Source organism: Castanea sativa, chromosome 12 (assembly GCF_040712315.1).
Source record: "Castanea sativa cultivar Marrone di Chiusa Pesio chromosome 12, ASM4071231v1".
Lineage (NCBI taxonomy): Eukaryota > Viridiplantae > Streptophyta > Magnoliopsida > Fagales > Fagaceae > Castanea > Castanea sativa.
The window spans coordinates 21,900,214-21,926,341 of record NC_134024.1 but is presented as its reverse complement, the minus strand read 5'-3'; the positions used below and the strand labels follow the sequence as shown (position 1 = coordinate 21,926,341).

At 32.7% G+C, this 26,128-nt stretch overlaps 2 protein-coding genes and 1 pseudogene across 3 annotated transcripts; 2 read left to right on the top strand and 1 right to left on the bottom strand.

Annotated features, from left to right (window-relative positions):
• Positions 1 to 457: 457 nt before the first annotated feature.
• Positions 458 to 9,591, bottom strand: LOC142619793 (uncharacterized). Of its 2 annotated transcripts, XM_075793077.1 has the most exons (7): positions 9,137 to 9,591; positions 7,148 to 7,238; positions 4,201 to 4,316; positions 3,762 to 3,821; positions 3,613 to 3,678; positions 832 to 1,031; positions 458 to 751 (listed from the first exon to the last, which is right to left on the bottom strand). In XM_075793077.1, the coding sequence occupies exons 1-6, from the start codon at positions 9,191 to 9,193 to the stop codon at positions 840 to 842; spliced, it is 582 nt and encodes a 193-aa protein (XP_075649192.1). In that variant the 5' UTR covers positions 9,194 to 9,591; the 3' UTR covers positions 458 to 751; positions 832 to 839. The 2 variants fall into 2 exon arrangements, with proteins under 2 accessions (XP_075649192.1, XP_075649193.1); XM_075793078.1 differs by having other exon boundaries at positions 458 to 1,031; positions 9,137 to 9,424.
• Positions 9,592 to 15,093: 5,502 nt separating this feature from the next.
• LOC142620361 (myrcene synthase, chloroplastic-like) lies at positions 15,094 to 19,366 on the top strand (annotated as a pseudogene).
• Positions 19,367 to 22,475: 3,109 nt separating this feature from the next.
• LOC142618401 (anthocyanidin 3-O-glucosyltransferase UFGT-like) lies at positions 22,476 to 25,963 on the top strand. The gene is made up of 2 exons (XM_075791322.1): positions 22,476 to 23,092; positions 24,921 to 25,963. Exons 1-2 carry the CDS (start codon positions 22,591 to 22,593, stop codon positions 25,817 to 25,819), a joined length of 1,401 nt encoding a protein of 466 aa, XP_075647437.1. The 5' UTR covers positions 22,476 to 22,590; the 3' UTR covers positions 25,820 to 25,963.
• Positions 25,964 to 26,128: the final 165 nt, after the last annotated feature.

Here is a 26,128-nt window from a genome sequence, read left to right as displayed (position 1 = left end):
AAAAGCGATACAATATGAGCTTAATTTTTGGGTGCTGGCAAAGTGGCAATGTCATCCGCAAGAAGAGATTTAATTCCAAATAGTCTTATTAATCAGAATTTATTTCGTCACCCAGTTTCCAAGACATTGACGGTAAAAACTCACGCCAATCAATTATAAGCGAAAGCTTGCCCTCTCCTATATCAAATGGAAACGTTCAATTATGCCAGCACTAAAATTCCCTACATGGAGATCTTTGCTGAGTATCCTCCTCATGCATAATCACCAGGAACCACATACCAAGTTCATGATGGTATCCCTGACAGCTTCCCTAAACCATTAAGATTTGAGCTTTTGCTTCAGAAATTCACACCAATTCAATCTCACATTGTTCATCTCCCATAAATGCACAAAGCATTCCTCTGTGTGTGTGTGTGTGTGTGTGTGTGTGTGTGTGTGTGTGAGAGAGAGAGAGAAATGTCATTAACCTTCTATATAGTATTTAGAATATATGCAAACAGTATTCTAGGGGACAATTCAAAGCACACATAGATCCCCAGATTGGAATTATATTTATCAAAGGCAGGGCCTGCGTCTGCAATATACATTGGAGGAAATCACATGTTTAAGTGTCAAGGCCTGATAATAAGCACCTATTAAACTTCATCAGCTTTAGAACAGCCCAAAAATTTATACTAGTCAGGATCTTCTGATGTCCAAATGGCTGACTTGTCAGCTTTATCAATTGACAGAACCAAGGCCACTTACAACCCTGCAGAAAAAGTGGATGAGATATAAAATGGAATGGATGGCTTGCCCTCTTTTTGATGCTAGTAGGTAGAGAGTTTCAACCTGGACAATTAGAAAGATGAGGTGCCAACTGAAGAGTATCCAGCAGCTTTCATTTCCTTGAGAGTTCCAGCTAGCCAGTCCAAGCCTTCATAAAGGCCATCTCCCCTAAGCGCACAAGTCCCTTGTATATGCCATTTTCTGTTCTTGAGATCAAACAGACCTAGTCCTTCACATACTTCCATTGGTGTCATTGCTCCTTTCTGAACAGGAGAAGGAGAAAAACAGTATCAAGTAATTACATTGTTCCATTGGACTACTATATGCATAGCAGTGTGTGTGTTAGTCAAAGATCAATACTTCTGCAGATAAGGTTATGAGGAGAACATCTTCTGATAGGGAAATATGAAACATACTTCTTCCAATGATTTATTAGTGGCCTGCACTATATTACTTGTGTGAAGTTATTGAAGAATGAAGGCTTAAACAACCACCAAATGTTCCTTGAGTTTACTCACAATCTAAAAATGTACAGCCAAATCTGACAACTAAATTGTAATAGAAAAAAATTACAACAGGTGAAGACATAATAAGACAAGTGAACAAGATCGGTACAGATGAAATGACAAGGAAAACCAGTTTTAACTCGTGCATTAACAGCATTCTCATTTTACACCTCCCCTTGTTGGCTTTTTGCAGCAACAGGTTTTGTTTAGTTTTGAACTCAGTTAGAAGCCCATGAATGTTTTAAGTAAATAGAAACCAAGATATGTGACAGAACACCTTTTTTGGAAGAAAACTATTGGTTTAGCAAATATTTCAATATATGGATTCACAGAAAGTAGTTTTGGATGCAAAGATTCTATTTTGGCGGACCTCTCCAGTCTCCAGTACACAAGAAGTCAACAGTTTGAGATCCTAATTGATATTTATAAAAAAAAAAAGCGATTTAAATTTATCTTAAACATAAGAAGAAAAATTCAACAAATAATTCTATTTAGAGTACCAAGCTATGATGCACGGACACGGACAAGGACAGACACGACACGGACACAGACACGGGGATTCGGCAATTTTTGAAAAATAAGGACACGACACGGCGTGGACACGGCAATTAAATAATTAATTAAATTTCATATTTAGACATATTTTTTAATATTTTTAAACATAAAATACATTTATATCTAGAATTTAAATTATGTAAGGACTACACAAAAACAAAAATCACTAAATTCATAATAAACATTATAATTTATAAGGAAAAATAAAAGGCTGAGTGAAGAAACAAAAAAAAAATTTTAAAAATCATAATAATAAGTATAACACAGTGCCTTATACGTGGGATTAAAAAAAAAAAAAAAAAACACAAAACGCGTTATAAGTTATAACACAAAATGCGTTAGTAAATAGTAACCCATTCAGAATCAGATTCACCCAAATATCTTAAAGAAAGAAAAAAAAAAAAAAAAACAGAGAGAGAGAAGAGAAGTGGTTGGACCCGTTGTCCACACCGAGAGAGAGAGATCGGAAGGGACAGGGGCAGCATCGACGTCGATGGAGCTCGCCGATCTAGCTCCGGCGAGGGACAGAGGACAGCGGCAGCGGGCAGAGGTCAGAGGGAGGGTGGGTTTCGAATTTGAGATGTGGGTTTCAAAATCTGTGATTTTCTTCTTCTTTTTTTCTTTTCTTTTTTTTCATTGCTGGCGTGTCGGACGTGTCGGAGATGCGAAAAAAAAAAAAAAAAAAAAAAAAACACTGCTCGGACACCAACACGTCGCCAAAAAGGGCGTGTCGGTGCAACCTAGGTACCAAGCTTTGACTTAATTTCAAAGTTTTAGACAGCCCAGTAAAAATTACCTTGGGTTTTTATATATGTTAAGCTAGCATATATTTCCATACACATTCTGTTTCTAATATGCTGTTGTGATTCAAGCCAACCCTGAAAATCCAACTTTGTATCCTGTTTAAGGCATCAACAATACTAACTACAAAACCTAGTCATAATACTTATAATCTTTGGAAACCTTGCCAATTTAGATGACAACCTGTACATCTTACACTGCCGTTTCACTAGTCAAAAGAATTATTTAGAGAGAGAGAGACATTTTGTGCCCATAGAAATTCTACTCCTGATCCCAAATCGATAATGTCTAAGGTCCACATCTCTCTGAAGATTTTAAAGATGATTTGCTAGGATCAAACAGGTTTGCCCAATATGCTCAACCCCAGTCCATAATCCATAGAAAGTCAAACCAGTATACTGCAACGTAGACTTAAAAGGTGACAGAGTGCAGTGCTACAAGGCAGTCAACCACACATGAGCTGCTGAACCCAACAGCAACTCTGCAGGCACTCCAGCCCAGTCAAACGTTGCTTTAGTTTTACAAATGATCTGAAGAAAATTCCTACTGTTCAATTATGCAATCAAACTAAGAAGGTTTTTAGCAAACATAGATATAAAAGAGGAAAATATATAATTTTACTGTAAAAGAGAATAAAATAAACGTCTCAAATATTGACATAGATAATTCTACAGAGTCCAAAAAGATAGTAAAAGATTTGATGCAATGCTACACTTTTCTGCTTATGTTTATCTAACCAGCTGTTCCAAAAGAACCACATTCTATTTAGACTTTCAGGCCACTTTCCAATCTTTGTCCATCTCAAATGTATCACTAGGTGGGGAGATTTGCTTGATGTCTAGGAGTCGAAGTAAAATCAAATTTTCAAAACATATTTTTCCTATGATTGACATAAAAGTTTCCTACTTTATGTGTAAATGATAATACATAATTCTTCTATCATTTAGGTGCAAGAAAATCAGATATAACAAATGAAACTTACCATGTCTTGTTTATTGGCAAACACCAAGATAACACTGTTGAGCATAAATGGATCCTTGATGATGGCCTGAAAGAAGATTAGTAGGTCAACTGAGAATCCATTACCCACATGATTGTATTCAAGTTACTATACCTTTCTGAATATACAACCTGAAACTCTGCCTTTGCTTTTCCAATTCTCTCGCGATCTAAGGAATCAACAACATAGATCTGAAAAAAGACATTTTTTTTATGGATGTATGACTTCCTTTCATGTGTGTAAGGATCAATAACAACAAAAAATTTTCTAGCGAAGTAATAATACATTAAAAACAACTAGTTTTATCAAGACCACACCAACACAAAAGTAAAAGAATCAGAAGATAATTATATAATTCTATGTGCCTTCAGCTTCAATGCATAACTAAGAAGTAATGACCAATAACTTAAATGGAACAAAGTAAAGAAACCAAACAGACTAAAGCAATTGTGAACTAAAATGAAAAGGAAACATATATTTTTGTTGCTTGGTGCAAATTGAATTCGGGGAAAAAAGGGTAATGCCTCTAGAAAGTAATCATAATCCAGGAATACCATTGAAGTTACTCACCAGTCCATCTGTATTGTTAAAGTAATGCCTCCAGAGTGGCCTCAATTTTTCTTGCCCACCAACATCCCAAACAGTGAATATCACATTCTTATATTGAACTTTCTCCACATTGAAACCTACAACAAACCAGGAATATACTAGTGACTATGGGATTTTTTAAATGCAAAAACTGATTAAAGGTTTGAGAAATTATATAAGACAAGCAAAATAATTTCCAAGATGGAAAACCAATGACAAACCCACATAGATCATGTCCGACTGTCAGCTTTTTGCAGACAGTGATTCCATTTAATAAAAAGATATGAAGCTCCCTTGAAATTTTACGGAAGAAAAAATATTAATGTAGCATGATTTTCCCCTTACCAAGGAACCTAGCATTTTTTTTAAATTTCTAAAATCTTTCTTTCTTTCTTTTTTTCTTCATGAACCCAAACCATGTTTCTATTCAGGTGAAAAAATTTATCTAATTGCATTAGATCAAACAAGTACCTTTTTTATCTATTTATGTTTACTTTCATGCATTTCTTCACATAACTACTGCATTATTGTCCTAGAATCTAGATTATGGAAAAAGAAAGCTTTCGTGGCAATATTCTCACATAATTTCTTCCTCAAAAATGTTTCATTAAAAAGCTTTGTGTCTTGCTTTCATACAAGACAGAAATATTGGGGAGAATGTGCTTCTAGCTCAGTAGGGATAAAGACTATATGTACCATCAAAGTAGATCTAAACAAGGCTTATGACTCTGTGAGATGGAACTTTCTTCTGCATTGTTTGAGAGGAATTGGTACCCCTGATCAGTTTATGCCTGGGTTAAGGAATGCATCTCTACTCCTCAATACTACATAGCTCTTAATGGGGGTTTGGTTGGGTACTTTAAGGGAAAAAGGGTGCTGAGGCAGGGGTCCTTTATCCCCATATTTATTTGCCATAGCTGTGTAGAGGTATTTTCAAGTATACTGACTAAAGCTGTGAAGGAATGGAAGGAGTTTATATTCCACCCTAAATTTGCTAGAATTCAGTTATGTCACTATCACCTCTGTTTTTCAGACGACTTAATGATCTTTGCTACAGCAGATATTCCTACCATCCAAGTGAACATAAAGGTACTAGATGAGTTTCAGCTATTATTAGGTGTAGTAGATAATACCAGTAAAAGTGAGACCCCTTCTTGCTTGGAAAAGTGAGGTAAAGAAAGAGCAGATTCTTTCAGCTTTGCAATTTAAGGAGTAGAAGCTTCCAGTTAGATAGCTGGGTGTCTCTTTAATCTCAGGCAGACTCACTGCTCAAGACTGCAAGCCACTGATAGTGAAGATAATCAACTCTTGGACTGCTAAACACCCATCCTTTGCTACCAAATTGTGACTCAAGTATACTGGACAGATATCTTCATTCTTCCAATCAATGTTATCAAAATAACTGAACTATAATTTAACAGATATCCTTGGAAGGGAAATGATACAGATGTTGCTAAAGCTATGGTATCTTAGGAAAGTATGTGTGCAAAAGCAAGAAGGTGGTCTCTGCTTAAAAAAAGGTGGGGAATGGAATAGGGCCGCTGCCATGAAAAAGCTTTATGCTAAAGCAGGTTCCATACAGATAGCTTCTATATACCACCTTTGGTTGCAGAGGAATGCAATGCCACATGATGATCAAATAAAAATGAGGAAGGCACCTTTAGAAAGGTTGCCTATAGGTTTTACTAGCTAGAGGTGAGTCCAAAGGGATCTTGTATCTTGGAGAAGATGGTCTGCAGCAGCCAGCTATGTTGCTGCTTGTATTTCCTTGGATTAATCTATTTGAACTACATATAATTTTTTTTCAAATAAAATTCTCATTCATGAAAAACAAAGAAAACTTCATGTCTTTTTATTAGGCAACTTGGAAAAGGAACAAAACAACCTTCAGTTGCCACCTACTAATAGATAAGAACATAAATTAAATAACAAAATTATACTGCTCACCAAAAGGTAAACCATAACTTACTTTCTGTAAAACATATATTACAGCTGGACCCAACACGTAGAGTGTGAATTGACTGGATGGAAGAAGATTTGATTATCTAAGGGAGGAAGATTAACTCTTCTGAACAGTACATTATCTTACCTGCCAACATACTATTTGTCACTATTAACCATTCCAACTTATGTAGTAAATAGAAATTGAGAAGTTGCAAAGGAATTGCCTTTGGGAGATATGTTAAGATTCATTTGGGGGAATGGAATACTGTGCAGATTGAAGGTGAGAAAATTAGGCAGCTTCAATCAAGCACAATTGGGGAAATGGTTGTTGGATTATGGAGAGGAAGAAAATAATCTTTGGAGAAGGCTGATTGGTACAAAAATGGGAATGCATGGGGCCAATGGATTGATGAGAATGTTATAACTGCTCATGGGTGTAGTTCAAGGAAGAGTATAAGAGCATTTATGGCCTTATGGGACAAATTTGCAAGTTATATCAGTTACGCAGCTGGATATGGTAATAGGGTTAGATTCTATCATGATAGCCTGTGTGGTGACATGATTATGCACTGAAAGAGATGTATAGATTTGTACTCATTTGCAACTGACAAAGATGCATCGTAATGTTGTTAAATTATTCTTTTGAACAGCCGGTTGGAGGAAGACCTTCCCTATGAAATATCAAAATTGTCCATGGTTTTAACGATTGGAAACTGGAGTTAGCCATATATTTTTTTACATCCTTTACTCTATTAACCCACATAGAGGTACCCAACATCAATCAAAGTGGAGACCAAAAGGTCTTGTGAAAGATTTTGACACGAGATTCTAATTAAAAGAGGTATCACTTTGGTAAATCAATGTTGTACGGACAGATGTACTAGCAAAACTTTTGGGGCATAAAGTAACTCCACTCTCTCAATAAAATCTTATTACTTATTTATTTTTATTTTTTAAAAATGTTTTAATCAGAATAGTGACTTACCAATTGTAGGAACAGTTGATAAAACTTCTCCAATGTGTAGCTTGTACAATATAGTTGTTTTGCCGGCTGCATCCAGGCCAAGCATCACAACCTAAGGCATCTCAAATAAAAATTACAAATAAGAAAAGATGCTCCAAGTAAGCTAATAATAAATTGTGTTCATATCATGGAATAATCACTATAAGTCAGGCATATAGGAGGAAGATACTAAAACAAAATTGTTGATAATAGAAGCACCTAACAAGGGAAAAAAATTAACAAAGAATACACCCCGGGTATGGCATAAATAAGGGCATAAAGAGAATGCTACCAGTAAATATTTGGTAAAAAGTATAAGCTGCAATGAAATCAGAAGAACTGGATACAAAGATTTGAGAGAGGGATTTGAGTTTAATCATGTTTCCTACTGAAAATCTCATGAAAAGGTGACAAAAATGGAATAAAGAAAAGAAAAGGAAAAGGTGAAAGATAGATGCAGCTTTAAATGCCACATCAAAATCACCACTCCCACCATGTTCCCAAAGAGAATGCTTAATTTGCAACTTTTAAACAAAATCAATAACATGGGCAACATCAACAAGGTCAGCATTAAATTGATAAAGATAGAAAATTAATTTAATCATCATCATTATTATCCTGATTTCATCAATATGTTGCCAAAAGTTTTATATGAAATTTACAACAAAGGAGAATTCCAGGAAGAGCAACAAATTCAACAATGATATGTAGCCATATTGTATTATACATGAGATTTTTCTGCTGGTTTGTAGTAGCTTTAATCATATGGAGTTTAATCTTATCAGTGAAATAACCATTTATAAATAAAACAGAAAAACAACAAGCAACTTCCATTATTAATAGGCTACGGTTATGTATCAATAAATGTGTAAGATGAGGGGAACGCCCCAATCGAAATAGTAGTAGTACTGTAGCTCAAATTGTCATAATCTCCACAGATAATATGATCCACAATTTTGTAACAATCTGTTCAATAAGGAAGCAAAGATGTTCAAGAATGACATTTGTTCACTGGCAAACTCAAAAGAGCCACAAAAACCATACGACTGAAAAGTAAAACTAGTAAATTTCAACTTACATCCTAGATATTTAAAGAACGTGAGGATGCACTGCATTAAAACTGAGGGACCCACAAATTAAAAAACAGTTAGCACCAGGTACAAGATCTAGAACACCCCCATTAGGTCACTAAATCTTCGGTCATATGAGTTTCTCCTCTAATCATCACTACAACCATGCAGCATAGATACATTCTTCAATATTTACCAACTAAAGCATGCATTATCATTAATCAACTTCTTCTGACATCAACCTTAGTATGGCAAACGCCAAGACTGAAGAGCCTCGTAGCTCAGTGGCGTTGCCCGGTGTCCCCCATAGGAAGAACTTGGTATGATACACCATGTGATGCTTTAATTAATTCACTGACTCTAATTTTTTACCTTTAAGCAATCTGTTACCATATTTGTTTTATTACTATAAGGAAGCACAAACGCTTCATTTGGGGTGCTGTACCCATGTCATACCCGAGTCATACTGGCATAATACCTATCGTGTCATGTTATAATTTTTCACAAATTGCTCGTGTCCCCATACCCATGTCCGTGCTTCCTAGTTACTATATCATTACTAAGCCTAAGCAAAGCAATTAAATGCTTCTAGTCTGCAATTATTGGGCAGAGACTGAGAGCTATTAATTTAGCTATAAAACACTAAAAGATATTAATTAACCAAGATATTGTCAAAACTTTCCCAATAATTACACTGTCCCCAAAACCAAATATGGGGGGAAAAATCACATACTTAACATGACAATAATCACATAAAATTAAACAAAAATCAAACACTAGCTTATTCTTAAACAAACAACCCTAACAATAACCAACAAAAAATTGAGCTCTAATACACATAAGATTATCATGCCCTAAATGTTTATATAAAAAAAAAGTAAAAGTGAGTGAGTTTGTGTACCCGCATCTCGGAGTTGCCGAAGAAAGTATCGAAGAGCTTGCGAAAAGCTTGACCCATCGATGCCTCTGATTGTTTCTCTTTGGAAAATCTGCAAAAACCTAAAAGGAAAGGTCGTCGATCGACAGAAAAGAAATGGGGTGGGTGGGTGGATTGTAATTTTGATCAACGAGCTATGCTCTATAGCTCTAAAACTAATATCTTGTTGATTTGGTCCGTTGCAAAAAGGTAGCGTTTGCTTTCTTTCCTTCCGGGTTTTCTTTTGATGGCGAAAATTTTAAAAAACTATAAATTTTCAAATAAATAAAAATCAATACAAAATAGAATATTCTCTTCACCTTTTGCCAATTAATGTTTTTTTTCACAAAATAATTTATCAATGATTTTAAATAAAACTTCAAAATTCAAAAAGTCTAGAGAGAGAGACTTTGTTCCGCACTTTACCACAATTTGGACGCGTCAAATAATGATTAAAGAGGACGTTTTAAAAATATTGGTTGAAGAAATATTTTTACAAATTTTTGAAGGGAAAAGAAAAAAGCAACTAATTTTTTTACAAGTTTTTATATTTCCGATAAAAATGGGTATCAAAATTTTTTTAAAATAACTTATCAACAAATGCCCTAAGCATTCGTTAAAAAAGCTCATGACTGATTACTTTTTACCAAGTACTTATAGTGATCTCATGTGTAAATAATGTAATTCCATCAAATATTAACAATTATACAAGTTGTTGTCTTGTAAGATGTGAGGTGAAGGGTGTATCTATAGAAAAACATCTAAAAAATTGAGCTTAGGCAACAACCACTTTTTTATTTTATTTTTTAACAATTTATATCATATCTAAAAGTTGAATCCTAACTTTATTCTCGCTCCGTTCTTTTTGAGGTACGTCATAATAACATTTTGATCTATTTAGTCCAATCCAATCTACTAGGTCCAGTTTGTCCATTTGGTACATTCGGTTCCCTTTGGTTCATTTTGGTTTACTTTGATCCAATTCTATTCATTCCGTTCACTTTAATCCATTTCTGTCTATTCAATTAATTTTGGACTAATTGGACTTTAAATCGATTCTTTTTGTAGATTACCTTTATGTGGCGTTTGGTACGGGGAATCCACATTACTCTCGTCATCCAGATTCCTAGGAATCACATTCCTAGGAATCACATTCCTAAGAATGTAGCTATTCCTGTATTTGGTTTCATTGGGAATATTTTAAGATTCCTAGGAATGTAAGATGATAATGTTTGGTTTATTCCCAGAAATCTTAAATGAATTATTTATTTTTTCTATTCTATCCTTAGATTTGAATGTGAATTATCAAGTCCTTAAAAAAAAAATCTTCATCTAAATAAATAATGAAAAACCAAATATAAATTATTAATTATGAAAAATTCATTAAAATTATAGTCTAAACATTTCAAAATGACAGGTACAATACAAAAATAACTATATAAATTCTCAAATGCTTTTATTCTTAATAATAATTTTAAAAGAATTTAATCCATAATAATTTGTTTTATATTTGATCTTAATTGCTTAAATGATAATGAAAAAATGGTTAAAATTGTCAATTTATAAAAAATACAATTTCCTTTAAACTTGGGAATCTGGATTCCCACCTGTTTTAAAGGGAATCCACATTCCTACTGAGAGGAGAATCCACATTCCCTTGGCATCTGATTCCTTAGCGTGATTTGTAACCAAACATGAGAATTTTTAAACATTCCTGAGAATCCTAAAACATTACCCCATACCAAACGCCACATTATACTTTTGGATTCAAAAATTCTTCTTCATTTTTTAAAAAAAAATTATGTTGAAAAGTATAATATTTTATTATATTTGGATTAAACTCTTTAGTTTTTGAATAAAAAACACAAACAAAATGGATATTAGAATTTAGAAATATTAGTTCTTGACCCGTGTTTCGCATGGTTTTTGTTTCCTTGTGAATATTATAAGTGGACTTGTTTTAAGAAAGTATTTGTTATTTTTTTTAAAGAAAAGGTATTATTTGTATAAAGAAGTTTTTTATTATTATTTTATGTTGTCCACTTTTTATTTGTGGTTGAATTTGATTAGAATGTTATAATTTTTTTCCTTAATATGTTGATCCAAGTTGACCACCTAATCATTCATTAAAAAAATAAAATAAAGAACTACACCACACGATCAAGTTAGCCCTGGAGTTTCTCAACAAAAAAAAAAAATTAGTCCTGGAAAAAACAAGAACTCATACTTTTAAGTTTTATAAGAACTGTTGCTATCATATTTGTTATTTATTATTTTACACAACAATGCCTTATTATTATTAGTAGTAGTATTATTATTAATATTATTTTTAATATTAACATTTATTTCATAGAGATGTTACTGCTATTATTAGGAAAATTATTGAATACTCTAGGAATATGATAAATGCGTGTTCTATCATCTCACATGAATTGTGGGTCTCACCATAAATTTAATTAGTAGAACTTACAATTATGTAAGAGGAGGGAAGTATGCATTTATGGTACTCCAGGAGTACTTAGTAATGAGTCCAAATCTTCTGTCCCAATTTTCCTACTCCACTCTATACTCTACCAATAAAAATTTGCCATGTGTTCACCTAATTAATTAAATACTACTATTAATTAATAACGGTAGCATTAATAAGTCAATAATAATAGTATTTAATTAATTAGGTGAACACGTGGCAAGTTTTTATTGGTGGAGTATAGAGTGAAGAAGGAAAAGTAGGACAAAAGATTTGGACTCCTTAGTAATTACCTAAAATCAATTGGTAATAGTGACTATGATTTTCTAATAAGGCAATATTTATTATTTCTTTAAGGAGTCCGGATTAGGTCTAGTGTCTAGTGACACTGGATCCGTTGGGATTATGATACGTGTCTATTTTTAAATATATGTCATCATCTGACCAAGTCCAGTGCACTAAACCCAAACCTCCCCCTTCTTTAAGGAGTCCAAATCTTCTGTCCCACTTTTCCTGCTCCACTCTATACTCCACCAATAAAAATTTGTCACATGTTCACCTAATTAATTAAATACTATCATTATTGACTTATTAATGCTACCGTTATTAATTAATAGTAGTATTTAATTAATTAGGTGAACATGTGGCAAGTTTTTATTGGTAGAGTATAGAGTGAAACAGAAAAAGTAGGACAGAAGATTTGGACTCTTCTTTAAGAACTGTAAATGCATGATAAAGTTCACCATAAATGTGAGAAGATTAAACACTATTTCTACATATTCCGGGAGCACTTAAGAATTTTCTAACTATATTTTTCTTAGCCTTTTGTCTAAGGTCAAGGTTTACTTGCTATCTCTTAATACAAATTGCCACTGTTGTCGCAATTTATGTTGTTGCAACAGTTGTGTCAGATCACCCTTATTTTTAACTATGTTCTTTTTCTTAGTTTCTGTTAGCCTTGATGTTTTCTGTCCTTGTTCTATCTACACTTTGCAGGTAAAAGAATAATAACTTGAATATGAAATTATCAGAATTCTACTTGTAAAATTATTGTAAAACAAAAAACAAAATAAGATCATGTGACCTGGGAAATTAGGAAAAAAAAGTGTTTCTTTTGACGCAAAACCATAGTGTTTTGAATTTATCTTGCAATGATGGACACGCCGCATGCGCTACCCAATTTGGATCTATAAAAATTTGAAGATGCGTTAATAGGTAATTGAGCTTCGTTAAGATTAATTCAAAACTAATATAATTGATTACCTTAGGAAGATTACTATTTTATTTTTTTTGTTAATAGCAAATGCAATTTAGTTAAGAATGAATAGAAAATACCATAATTAAAAGAAGTTTCCCTTAGGAAGATTGCTATAAACTTCTTTATAAATAGTGTTTTATGTGTACCCTTATCATAGTTTTCTAAACTTATCTTGAGATGATGGACATGCCCTACCCAATTTGGATATGTAAAATTCAAAGATACATTAATAGGTAAATGAGTTTAGTTAAGACTGATTCAAAACTAATATAATTGATTACCTTAGGTAGATTGTTAAAACTTTTGTTAACACTTTTAGTTCTTTAGGAGATGTTATTCCTGAGAAAGCTACATGCAGCTTAATCAAGACTCTCTTGGAGTATTTTCTGCTGCAAATGGAATGCAATCTAACGTGTAGTCAGTAATATATATTGTGCAAGCATAGAAGATATAAAAAAAAATATAATCTAACGGTTAATTTGTCAAATTTTGCATTCAATAAGAAAAAAAAATTAAACAATATAACATTACTTAAAGTCACACTAAGTGTAACTTGAACTCATCATTATATATATAAGCTGAAACGTATCATTTATTGTTACTACGCTCCTGTTAAGTCACATCAAAGGTCATATCATACACCCATTTTCAACATTTTCTCTTCTTTTTTTTTAAAGGAAATGCTAATGAATGACTTTAGGACATTGGTTAATAATTCATTTAAAGAAAGTTTTTATAGGAAAATAAAATAAAAAAATTAATATTTTGACATTTTTTTTCATTTTCCATAAAAATAATGTCAAAACTTTCCTAAATTGGATTATTAACCAATGCCCTATGGGCATTCGTTAACATGATCCCTTTTTTAATTCTTTTTTTTCTTATTAATTCTCCAACTTATTGTTATACTTTGTCTAACTTTTTCCCCTCACTTTTACCTTTTTATCTCCCCAATACCATCTACCTTAATATCACATTTCCTCTATCCCTTTATCTTCCTTCAATTTTTGCTTTTCTTATTCCACTTCTCTTACTATAAATTTACAAATTTCTTTTTCATTCTATTCATAAGTTTTTCATACACAAAAGGTTATCTCTCTCTCTCTCTCTCTCTCTCTCTCTCTCTCATTTTCCACACACAAATGGTTATTACTCTTTCTCTTCTTCTTTTTTTTCATTTTTGGTGGATTTTTTAAATTTTTTTCTTGCATCTCTACTTTAGGTTGTTTTTTTTATTATTTGAAACTCTACTTTGAGTTAATGTGATTCAGTTTTATGTTTTTAAGTTGTTATCTTTTTTATTCTCTTTGATTTCATAGATGTTATCATATTGCATTATAAAAATAGTATATAAGAATATAATGTTATTTTATTACATAACATGACTTGGATAATTTGGTGTTTATTACTATATTTTTTATTTTTACTTTTTTTTCATCTCATATTACTTTTTATAAATGTCTTATTATTCCCTCTCATATTCTCTCTTTAAAAAGTGGTTATTCTCTTTCTTTTGATTTTTTTATTATTTCTTACAACTCTACTTTATATTTATGAATCATTGTGCTTTTTAAAACTCTGTTTTCGGTTCATACGTTTTAGTGTTATATTTTTTAGTTATCCATCACAAGTAGTCTCTCTACAATAAAATTTATAAAATAAATTATACATATTCGGTATAAGTTTGATTTGAGTTTTAATTATCATGATAATATCTTTTAAGAGAATGAATAATTTGAATATTTTATTTAAATAAAATTATACATAAATACATATATGTATATATTTATTTATTTTTCTTAAATGTATAATCAATCTCATGCAATATATTTGAAAGTAATGATGTTAAAATAAATGAATAACTACTTTAAATATTACATTTGTATATTCATAGTTTTTATGTTTAGAAATACTTACACTTAAATTAGTCGTACTGAAGTGAACAGAAATACTACGTTAATGTGGATCAACAAAAGCATAGTAACAAGCTATGCTTAAGATTTGAGATATTCCGAGTTTGAGATTTATATTTTTTTATAATTAATTTAGATTTGGATTAGGTTCTTTCAACTCAAAAATATCTTTTTCTCATTATATAAGTGCACAAAAATAGATCAAAGTAAACCAAACTGAACCGAACCAGACCAAATGGAACAAAGCAAACAGAATAGGACCAAATAAGAATGAATGGACAGAGCAGGAATAAATTGGACCAAAATGGACAAACTAGACCGAAGTAGATTGAATAGGACCAATATGGACTGAATAGAACCAAAGTGAACAAAATGAACTGAATAGGACCAAATTGGACTGAATGGTCCGATAGGACTGAAGTGGAACGAAGTGGACACAATGGACCGAATGGGACCAATATAACAAAAAGGACCGAATAGAACTAAAGTGGACCGAATAGCCTAAATAGGATTGAAGTGGATCAAAGTGGACAGAATGAACCGAATAGAACCAAAGTAAACAAAATGGACTGAATAGGACTAAAGTAGACAAAATGGACCAAATTGAACCAAAGTGGACTAAATAGGACTAATGTGGACTGAATAGAGCCAATGTGGACTGAATGGACCGATTGGATCGAAGTAGACTAAACAAAACTGAATGGACTGAATATAACTTTAATGGAAAGAATGGACAATCGGACTGAATGGACCGAATAGAACCAATGTGGACATAATAAGACTTTTGAATATTTATAATTTTTATTGCATTTTTAGGGCTTATATTTCTAATCTCTAATGTCTATTTTAGTATTTTCTTAGTATTTTTTAACTCAAAACTAAAGAGTTAAGCCCAAGTATAATAAAATTTCACTTTTCAACTAAAAAAAAAAGAATTTTTGAGCTAAAATTTAAAAAAGAAAAAACTTTAGGCCCAATTAGTTTAAAATAGACTAAAAGGAGACCGAAATTGACCAAGTTGACTGAATTGGATTGAGTGGACCAAATTGGACCAAAGTAAACCTCATTGGACCAAATGGGACCAAAGTAGACTTAATTAGACCAAATAGAAATTTGGCACTATAATTACATTCAGTCACCAAGAAAGGAATATGTAGTACATTTTGTTTTTGTTCTGAATTGTTAGTTTTACTTAACTATATATTACTTGGAAGTTGACTGGCCCCTTGTTAATAACAAAATTGTGATATATGTAGGGAGAAACTTGCACGGGACAAAGTAATATGTTGAAGGAACCTGTGAGGATGATGCTTCACAAAGTGGTGGGTCCTTTAGAGCAACTAGAGCTGATAGATACTTTGCAAAGACTAGGATTGTCTTATCACTTTGAGAGTGAAATGAAGAGAATCTTGGAAGGTCTATACTATAATGATCATTGTGGTGATACATGGAAGGAGGAGACTTTATATGCCACAGCTCTTAAATTTCGACTGCTTAGACAACATGGATATATATAAGGTGTTCGAAGGTAATTTAGGGGAAAAAGTCACATTTGGATATTTAAACGGAAACAAGATCTGAAGATCAAGCGAGTATGTTTCGTGGTTTAGATTTTATTTCTTAAATCTGATAGTGTACAAACTACCATAATATAATTAATGATTGTCACGGGTTGGTCATTGCAGGAGTTTTCAATATTTTCAAGGATGAGAGAGGGAATTTCAATGCATGCCTTTGTGAGGATACCAAGGGTATGCTATCCTTGTATGAAGCCTCATTCCTTTTGACAGAATGTGAGAATAGCTTGGAGAAAGCAAGAGATTTTTCAAACAAGCACCTTGAAGAATACGTCAAGAAAAATAAAGATAAAATCTTTTTGCTATAGTGAGCCATGTCTTAGAGCTTCCACTGCATTGGAGGATAACAAGGACAGAAACAAGGTGATTCATTGATGTATATAGAAGCAAAGAAGACATGAACCCTATATATCTTGCTTAAGCTTGCAGAAATAGATTTCAATATGTTGCAATCAGTCCACCAAGAAGATTTAAAACAATTGTCAAGATTAAAAAAGCTTATTAGTCTTCACGTGAAGTTGAACTTCATTTGACATATAATTAATAGGTCAAGTTCAAATTACACATAGTGTAACTTTAAATACTGTTACATCACTCAATAACTTATTATTAAATTTCTATTTTGAAAATTTCATTGTTGGATTATATATTATGTTTTTAAAATACATGTCATTTCATGCCAATCGAATGTTATTTATCATTCGATCCTTAAACTCATTTTTTATGCATTATTTTAAATTGAAAAAACTTGAATTTAAACAATTAATTGATGAGAAGACTATTGATCTTTGATCACCTTGAAATTTTGCAAGTATGAAAATATACAAAAATCATGTAATCCAATAGTGGAATTATCACAATTTGCATCCAAATAAAAAAATATAAAGTTGTGTAATATTTCTTAAAGTTTCATCAAGTGTAACTTGTATCCAACTCATAATTAATACATTAATTACTTATTTATTGACGAACCTTGATAGATTATATAGATTCTCTATTAAAGATTTATAGTGTAGAATGATGAATAGTGAATACTAAAATTAAAATCAAATCTCATTGCTACATGAACAAATAATCAAGTTTATTATAGGCTAAAATTTACAGTACACATTATCTTGTCTGATTCATAAAAGATGGTGGAGGAACATTGCGCTTGGAGAAAAATTGACCAAGGGATAGACAAATATGGAGAATTTACTCTTGTTAGTGGATCTGATATGAACCTCAGTTTGGATATAGTAGGATAGTTTTAACAAAGGTGAGTGCACTAGTATTGACAGTTGCCGATGTTTATGATGTATATGGCACTTTTGATGAACTTGAGCTCTGTCACTGAGAGGTTTGCATAAATAGTATTACACCTCAAACTCTTCAAAGCTATCTTTGACATAAAGGCTTAAATGTACTCTTTAATTTCTATGTGATCCCAGATAGGAGATCAATGCAATTGATCGACTTGCAGATTATAGGAAGATATGTTTCCTCATTATCTACAATTCTGTTAATGAAATGGCTTTTGATCCCCTCAAGGAACAAGAATTTCACACCATTCGATACCTTAAAAAAGTAACATTTTCTCAAGGACGTGATGGTTTTAATTCCTCTAATTCATGGTCCCACTATAATTGTTTCAGTGGCTAGATTTAGGTAGCTCTTAATTGCTGGAGGCAGAACGGTACTATAATGCATATATATTATATACCAAACCTTGAAGAATATCTTGAGAATGCATGGATTTCAATATCAGCACCAATTATACTAATGCGTGCTTATTTTATTGTCACAAATCCAATAAAAAAAGGAAGTCTTGGGTGGCTTGGAAGAGAGCCCCAAAATAATCCATTGGTCATTAATGATTTTACAACTCACAAATAATCTTGGAACCTCTGTAGTATACTAGTTATACTATCCTAAGAGTTTCATAAGAATACTTTCAACTACTTCACACAATCCTAACCTAACAACTTTGGATTTTTTCATTTATTATTATTCATTGAGAAAACTCATGAAGAATTAAAGAAAAGTGATGTTCCTAAATTAATCTAATGTTACATGAATGAAAACTAGGGGTGTTTACCAAACCGCATAAACTGCACAAATCACAAAAATCGCACCAAAATTGCCTGTAAAATAGTATAACCGCACCGCACCACAAGTAATTTTGCACCGCACCACACCACAACGTATGGTGCAGTGCGGTTTGCGGTTTTATAATAAGAAAACCGTACAAACCGTACCGCACCGCACCCTCTCTATATATTAATATATTTAATTATTTTTAATATTAAATATATTTTTAATAGTTTAATAATCCTAGTTAAAAAAAAAAGTTTGATAATCCTAGCAAGTATTGATTAGAAAAGCCAATCCAAAATAAAGAAAAACTAACTCAATAGTTTAAAACTTGGACTAAAACAAAGGGAAAAATTAGTTTTGGTCTGGGTAAAAAAATCCCAAAATTCGAAAAAATATACCAACTTCAAATCATTCAAACCGCATCTTATACACCGCACCACATATGTGACCGCAAAAATGAGGTGCGGTATGGTGCGGTGCGGTTATGGTTTTGGCTAAACTTTAAACCGCACCGCATCACACTGCACCACACATGTAACCGCAAAAATAAGGTGTGGTGTAGTTATGGTTTTAGTCAAACTGCACCGCAAAGTGCAGTACTAAAAATGGCCCAAAACCGCACTATACCGCACCGCGAACACCCCTAAATGAAACTATTGCTAGTGAAAAGACGCCCATGTATACTTAAAGTATTTGATCAGTATAGCATGGAAAAATTAAATGAAGAACGAGATCTAACATTTATTGAAATTGCGATGAACCTTACAAGGATGAGTCCCTGCATGTACCAGCACAGAGAAGAGTTTGGTGTTGCAGACCACAAAACTAAAAACAATATGTTGTCATTACTTATTCAGCCCATTCTTCACACCAAAATGTCTCAAGGAAATTCAAATAGTTTAGCCAAACTTGAACACTAATTAAGTGAAGTATTTATGAAACCTCAATCAGCATCTTTGTGGCACTTTCAAAAGTAAGTTTGGAATAATTTCGTAAGAACTAGCGTTCAAGCCATAAACCATTGGAAAGCTATGTGTCTCTAATTCTAACGCATCAAATAGTGTTTAATTTCATGTTTTTAGAGACAAATGATCATTTTTATTACTACAGAAAGCAATATAGAGTATTTACAGGAAATTATGATTATTTTATTCTAGAGGTATGCACTAGCATAAAACAATTCCAAATAATGGGTCATGTTAGCTTTGTTTTATTGATTTAAATATCTTGCAAGTCTTGGCCTTTTGTTAGGTATTTTGTCTTGAATATGAAAGTTTTTTAGTACCTATACTTGAAGGGTTGTTCCAAGTTGGTCCCATTTAGATATAAAATCATGTATGAATTGGAATAAAAATGATATATTGAATTAGAATTAGTATTTGACTTGTAAGGAAAAAGCTGGTTTTTTTTTTATTAACAAAAATATTTATTACTTATTAGAAAGCTGTTATTTAACTCTTATCTTGTAGATGGCACAATTCAAGCAAAGAAAGTCAAACAATATATTTGCATGCAGATAATATTGAGCTTAAGATGAAAGGGAACCACTAACTTCCATGAGCGAGACCCAAAATTAAACAATTAGGTGCAATGAATGAGGACACAACCACTATCTTGAGAGTGATACCAAGCTGTTCCAATCCAAAAGAAAATGCAAGGTATGGAAGGGAATTTGGAATCTTTTTTAAGTCCCAAATAAAAATAAAGGACTTTACTTGGAGAGCTTATAACAATTCTTTACCTACCTACAAGTAAAAATATAGTAATAATGTGAACTTTTCCAGTTTGATAGTGTACTCACCCTAATTTTATAACTCAGTTTTCATCGTTCATAATCCAAAACACGTGAGACTCACATAAAAAATGTTGTTTGGAAAGTTTGTTGAGTCTTGTTTTCATCATTTAAATTTTATGACTTAATTTTCATCGTTCATAATCCAAAACCGTGAGACTCACATAAAAAATGTTGTTTGGAAAGTTTGTTGAGTGTTGTTTTCGTCGCTTAATTTTGAATTTCAGAGCATTGTTGTTATTTTGGTGATTTTGTGATACCCATGTGCAGTGAGTTGTCCCTTCAGACCCAGAGAACATTTATATTGCAGTTAGTTTCTTCCTCCTCCATTTCACTTTACTCTTCGCCACGTCCCTTATTTTGTGCAAACGAACACTGCAACATAGGTGCGTGTTTCTAAAATAAAAATAAAAAAAACCAACTCATAAGAAGAAAATAACTAAGAGAATAATGTCCCATCTAACTCCAAATTAGTGAATTGTCCAAACAGCTCAACCTGTCTATTCACTTGGGTCCTGACTGAGTCCAGACCATCCAAAAGGTCCAAAACAGGCCACGTCCGCTCGACTTTCAAAAGAAAAAAAATCTACAAACAAACAATCCAAGTACTCGCCGTTCTTGACCCTCAAAAAAAAAAGCACTCACCGTTCTTCATGAAATTGGTGTAAAATAATTGAAAGTTAAGGCTAACATGTGGAGTTTGATTTCTGACCCACCATTCTTCTTAAGCTTGACATGACAATAAGACTTTCCCGAGCAGTTCGATTTCTCATCAACCACCCCACCATTATTCTTAAGAGAAATTTCTAAGCTTTGCAATTATTAGTTCGTTGGCTGCAGACTTACCAGTAATTAATGAGAAATTGATATTGAGAAATTCGTAGCACCTACAACTTTTGTCATAATTATATTCTACTTTTGTCATAACTCTTGACTCAATTAGTTGTGTGTGGAAGGAGAAAAATTATTTGGTCTATATAAAAGACGGCAATCAATTAATTTAACAAATTATAATAAAAGTTTATTGTAGGTTTGGTTTTGGGGACATCCTTCTAAAGTTAGAATGAGGTAGTTTATTTTAGAAAATAATAGTTATTTTTCAATTTAAGAAATATTAACTATTATAAAGAATAATAATAGTTATCAAAATGTGAATCATATTGTATATTATATTGATTTAATATTTATTTATTTATTTATTTATTTATTTTATATTATGTATCGTATCGTATTATATATAGTAAGATTCATAAACATCTAAAAATTATAGATATATATATATATATACACACACATATAAAGCATATATTCATTACAAATTTGAAATATATTCAACTAATGACTAGTTTAATAATTATTTATGTAATAATATTCAAAAAACTAATTAAATAAATCAAATTAATGTGTGTTTGTAATATCCATGTTCAAATTAATTAAACCCAAAAGTGTAATATACGACATATGAACCAAAATAATAATTTATTTATCATCATATTCATCATTTTATCTAATCAATTTCATCTAAGTCAATATTATTATTATATTCGTCATCTTGCAAAATTCTACTCTTCATTAACACTTTCTTCCTCATCATTAATATTTACTACCTCTTTTTTTTTTCTTGGCATATTCAAGCTTCTTAGAACCAAAAACTAAAAGTAATTTTATTGTCATTTAATACTCTTTTTTTTCGAAGACTGTTGTGCAATACATTATCGATAGTAAAGAAAATAAATTTGTATGGTTGTAAAGTGTCAAGTGTTTAATCCAAATTCTGTAGGATAATCTATTTATTTGGTAAACAAAAAACTAACTAAAAAGGACGTCTCTCTCTCTCTCTCATACAAATCTTATGTACTATTTTTTTTTTTATACTCCATCAATTGTGGTATGTCAATGTAAAGAAAGAAAAATACAAATCTTTTATATTCCATTTTATGTCTCATCAATTGTACTAAGCTATTTAGATAGAAGAATACAAATTCTCTCTACCATTTTTTGTATTCTATTTTATACTCTACCAATTATGGTGATGAAGCATAAAATGAAACACAAAAATTTGGTAGAGCAAAAGGTGATACATAGTATTTGCATTCCTCATTCTCTCACTGCGGAGCTGTGGTTAGTAGCACTTTAATTAATGTAACGGTCCCCATATTTTTTTGCTTGAATTACAATCCCCATCTTTCGAAAGTGTCCATGAATATGTATGGTGAGTTGGGCACTTCAAAAAGGCATATAAATATATTCCCATGACCCCATTGCTATATATCCTGTCAAAAAAGCTAGAGCATGCACCATATATTCCACCAAGTTGTAATCAACTTTGTCCAATAACAGTAACATCAAACCAACCATGTCCTCTTCCTCGACCAATAATACTGACCCTCACATTGCAGTCTTAGCCTTTCCGTTCGGCACTCACGCCGCCCCTCTCCTCACCATCATCCACCGTTTAGCCACTACTTCTCCAAAAACCCACTTCTCATTCTTCAACACCTCAACATCCAACACCAAAATCTTTCCCACGTCCAAACATGGTGGTGAACTGCTTAACGTTAAGGCCTGTGATGTGTGGAATGGTGTGCCTGAGGGCTATGTGCATGTGGGAAAGCCACAGGAAGATATTGAGCTCTTTGTAAAGGCGGCGCCGGAGAGCTTTCGGAAGGGGATAAAGGTGGCGGTGGCAGAGTTGGGGAGGGAGGTGAGTTGCTTGGTCAGTGATGCTTTCTTCTGGTTTGCGGCGGAGATGGCCGAGGAGATGGGTGTGCCTTGGGTGCCATTTTGGACTGCAGGGCCTCACTCACTATCAGCTCACGTGTACACTGAACTCATCAGAGAGACAATTGGAGTTGGAGGTAGTTTTCTCATTTATTAACTGTAATAGTGGTTATAGATGGTGGACCTGTGAGATTAAATGTGTGATTAACTGATTATACACGTCTTGATTTCAACCCTGCACTTGAAACTTTATTGCACTACTTTTTTTTTCTTTTTTTCTTTTTTTGCGTAAACAGGATAATTTCATTAATTAAAAAACTTTATTGTACTTGAAGCTTTATTGTTGTGGTTAAAAGTTTGTGGATTAAGATCCTGGCTATTGTACAATACAATTGCGACCTGAGATTGAAAGTTAAATAGTCCACTTTTAACTTCCACTCTTGAATTAGAAAATCATTTCACTTTTTACACACACACATATATATAATTATATATATATATATATATATATTCTTTTTTATATTAAGGATGCAATCATGATTTTGAAAACTAGTATGGTCAAAGAATTAGTTTTGGTCCCAGTTCTTGGATTTATCAAGTTTTTAACCAGTTTTAGAGCTTTTTATCGGGACCAGATTGGTATTCGATTTAACTGGTCAGTTTGGTCTGATTTTTAAAACTACGAATGCAATTACACAGTACAATTACCTTATCTACTGCATCAAATTCAAATCCAAAATTTTGTTGCTTACTTCTTAGACGAAGAATTTGGATTCAAATCCTCATTTCTTATTTCATATAAATTTAAATTATATACTATTATTAAGTTAAAGTATACATCACTACTATAAATTTGATATGTTTGACCTTAATATAATAATAATGAACATTATTAAGTCAATCATTGGAGATTCTAAACCTTATAGGATTCATTTCCAACTTTATAGGTTGTGTTTTAAAAATTGATTCCATGATCTATGAGGTTGTTCAAGAAGGAAGAGGTTTTCATTTAGTGTATTAGAGCATTGGATGGGACATAAGACCAATAGGTGGCTAATTTTAGCCACATGTTGTGTTTGTATTGCGTTCAGTGCTCAAATGCATTGCACAGAAGTCAAACTCATTTGGGAATTAATTTGTTGAAGGAAAATACTAAAATTGCTACAAAAAGCTTATAGGTTGATGTAGTAATGAATGTGATTAATAGACTTTAGTAACATAGTAAATAAATGTTTAATTAATTTATTGTAATTTGTGATACATCCTTTTACTAGGATCATGTTGTAAAATTTGTATATCCTTAACATTATCTTTTCTCAAACCGAGCTCTTTCCTTTTTTTGTGGCTTAAATTAATGCTTATACCAAGTGTCAAGTCATGGGTTTAACTGTTTAAGAGAGCTTGTGAGAGAGATTAATGAGAGAGGATAAGGGGTAAAAACGAAAAAGAATGGTTTTGAATTACAAGAAAGCAGTAGACCATTATGAATAAGGAATATTATTGTGGTGTCCTAAAAACTTGAAGGAGAAGAATGGTGTCCATGTTTCTGTATATACTATGTTCCAACATAAGATATCCTAGCTTTAAAGTGTAGGACTACTATCTTGGGCAACACATCACTGGTCAATGGCTACAACATTTTAGTGATAAGGCAAAGAATGGATCTAGTGCTTTAATGCACTAGACCCATCACAATTATAAAATATATTCATTTTTGTGGACTGTCTATTTTTGGTCATGTATTTTGATCTTGATGAGTCTAGTGCACTGGAGCACTAGACCCAAAACAAGTCATCTAGGTAACAAAGTCTACATTAGGACGTTAGTTGATGAAAATATTAGCTAAGCAATGCCCGTCTAGTCCTCATTTTATTTGTACCTCTTTGGTGCCAAACTGAAACTCTACGGAGAAATTTGCATTTTTCAGTCTCATACATTGGATTGACAACACCCATCTATGTGCAGAAATTGAAGGCCGTGAAAACCAAACTCTCAAATTCATCCCAGGAATGTCCCAAATACGAGTCCGTGACTTGCCTGAAGGAGTAGTTTTTGGGAACCTTGAGTCAGTCTTCTCGCGCATGCTGCACCAGATGGGCCAAAAGCTACCACTAGCAACCGCAGTTTTCATTAACTCCTTTGAAGAATTGGACCTCACCACAACAAATCATTTCAAGTCCAAGTTCAACAAATTTCTTAATATTGGTCCCTTCAACCTAGTATCACCACAAGTTTCACAACCGACTTCAGATACAAGTGGTTGCCTCTCTTGGCTTGAGAAACGTAGGACAGCAACAGTGGCATACGTTAGCTTTGGCTCAGTGGCAACTCCACCTCCAAACGAGCTTTTTGCACTAGCTGAGGCCTTAGAAGCTAGTGGGGTACCATTCATTTGGTCACTTAGGGACAATTCAAAGGTCCATTTGCCGAATGGTTTCCTAGAAAAAACAAAAGTAAATGGATTGATTGTACCTTGGGCTCCCCAATTGGACATCCTAGCACATAGTGCAGTTGGAGTGTTTATAACACATTGTGGTTGGAACTCATTGCTTGAGAGTATTTCAGGAGGTGTGCCTATGATTTGTAGGCCATTCTTTGGTGATCAAAGGCTAAATGGACAATTGATAGAGGCCGTGTTGGAAGTGGGCCTGAAAGTTGAGGGTGGGATCCTCACAAAGAATGGAGTGATAAGTAGCTTGGATGTCATTTTATATAAAGAAAAAGGGAAGAAAATGAGGGAGAAGATGAAAGCCCTTAAAGAATTTGCTAAAGAAGCAGTCGGACCAGAAGGGAGCTCAGCTCGAAATTTTGAGTCGTTGCTGCAGATAGTATCGAAGCCAAAAACAAATGCAGCAAAGGAATGAAATTTACACTATTCAAAACAAATGTGCTTTGTTGTCCAAAAACAAATTGATGCTGATGCATTGCTTTTGATTCTTCAAATTAGATGACTTTTTATTTCCCAAAATATAAAATAAAATAAAATAACAGGCGTTTTGTATGGAAAATAACGTGCTTTCGAGTTTTAACTCGACTCTACTAAGCAATATATATCTACCATGTTGGGTTATGTGTCTGACCCTGCACTGCCTCTCCCACTTACTAGTATTGAATGGGTCTAGTTTCAAATGAGAATGTGAGATACTAGCATTAAAGATTCTCAATGAAATTTT

Excerpts from the sequence above, each read along its gene's own strand:
- LOC142619793 (XM_075793077.1), bottom strand. The coding sequence starts at position 9,193 with ATGGGTCAAGCTTTTCGCAAGCTCTTCGATACTTTCTTCGGCAACTCC. Across the intron at positions 3,822-4,200 it reads TTAACAATACAGATGGACTG|ATCTATGTTGTTGATTCCTT; the intron begins GTGAGTAACTTC and ends GTCTTTTTTCAG. Across the intron at positions 1,032-3,612 it reads TTGCCAATAAACAAGACATG|AAAGGAGCAATGACACCAAT; the intron begins GTAAGTTTCATT and ends TCTCCTGTTCAG.
- LOC142618401 (XM_075791322.1), top strand. The coding sequence starts at position 22,591 with ATGTCCTCTTCCTCGACCAATAATACTGACCCTCACATTGCAGTCTTA. Across the intron at positions 23,093-24,920 it reads AGAGACAATTGGAGTTGGAG|AAATTGAAGGCCGTGAAAAC; the intron begins GTAGTTTTCTCA and ends ATCTATGTGCAG.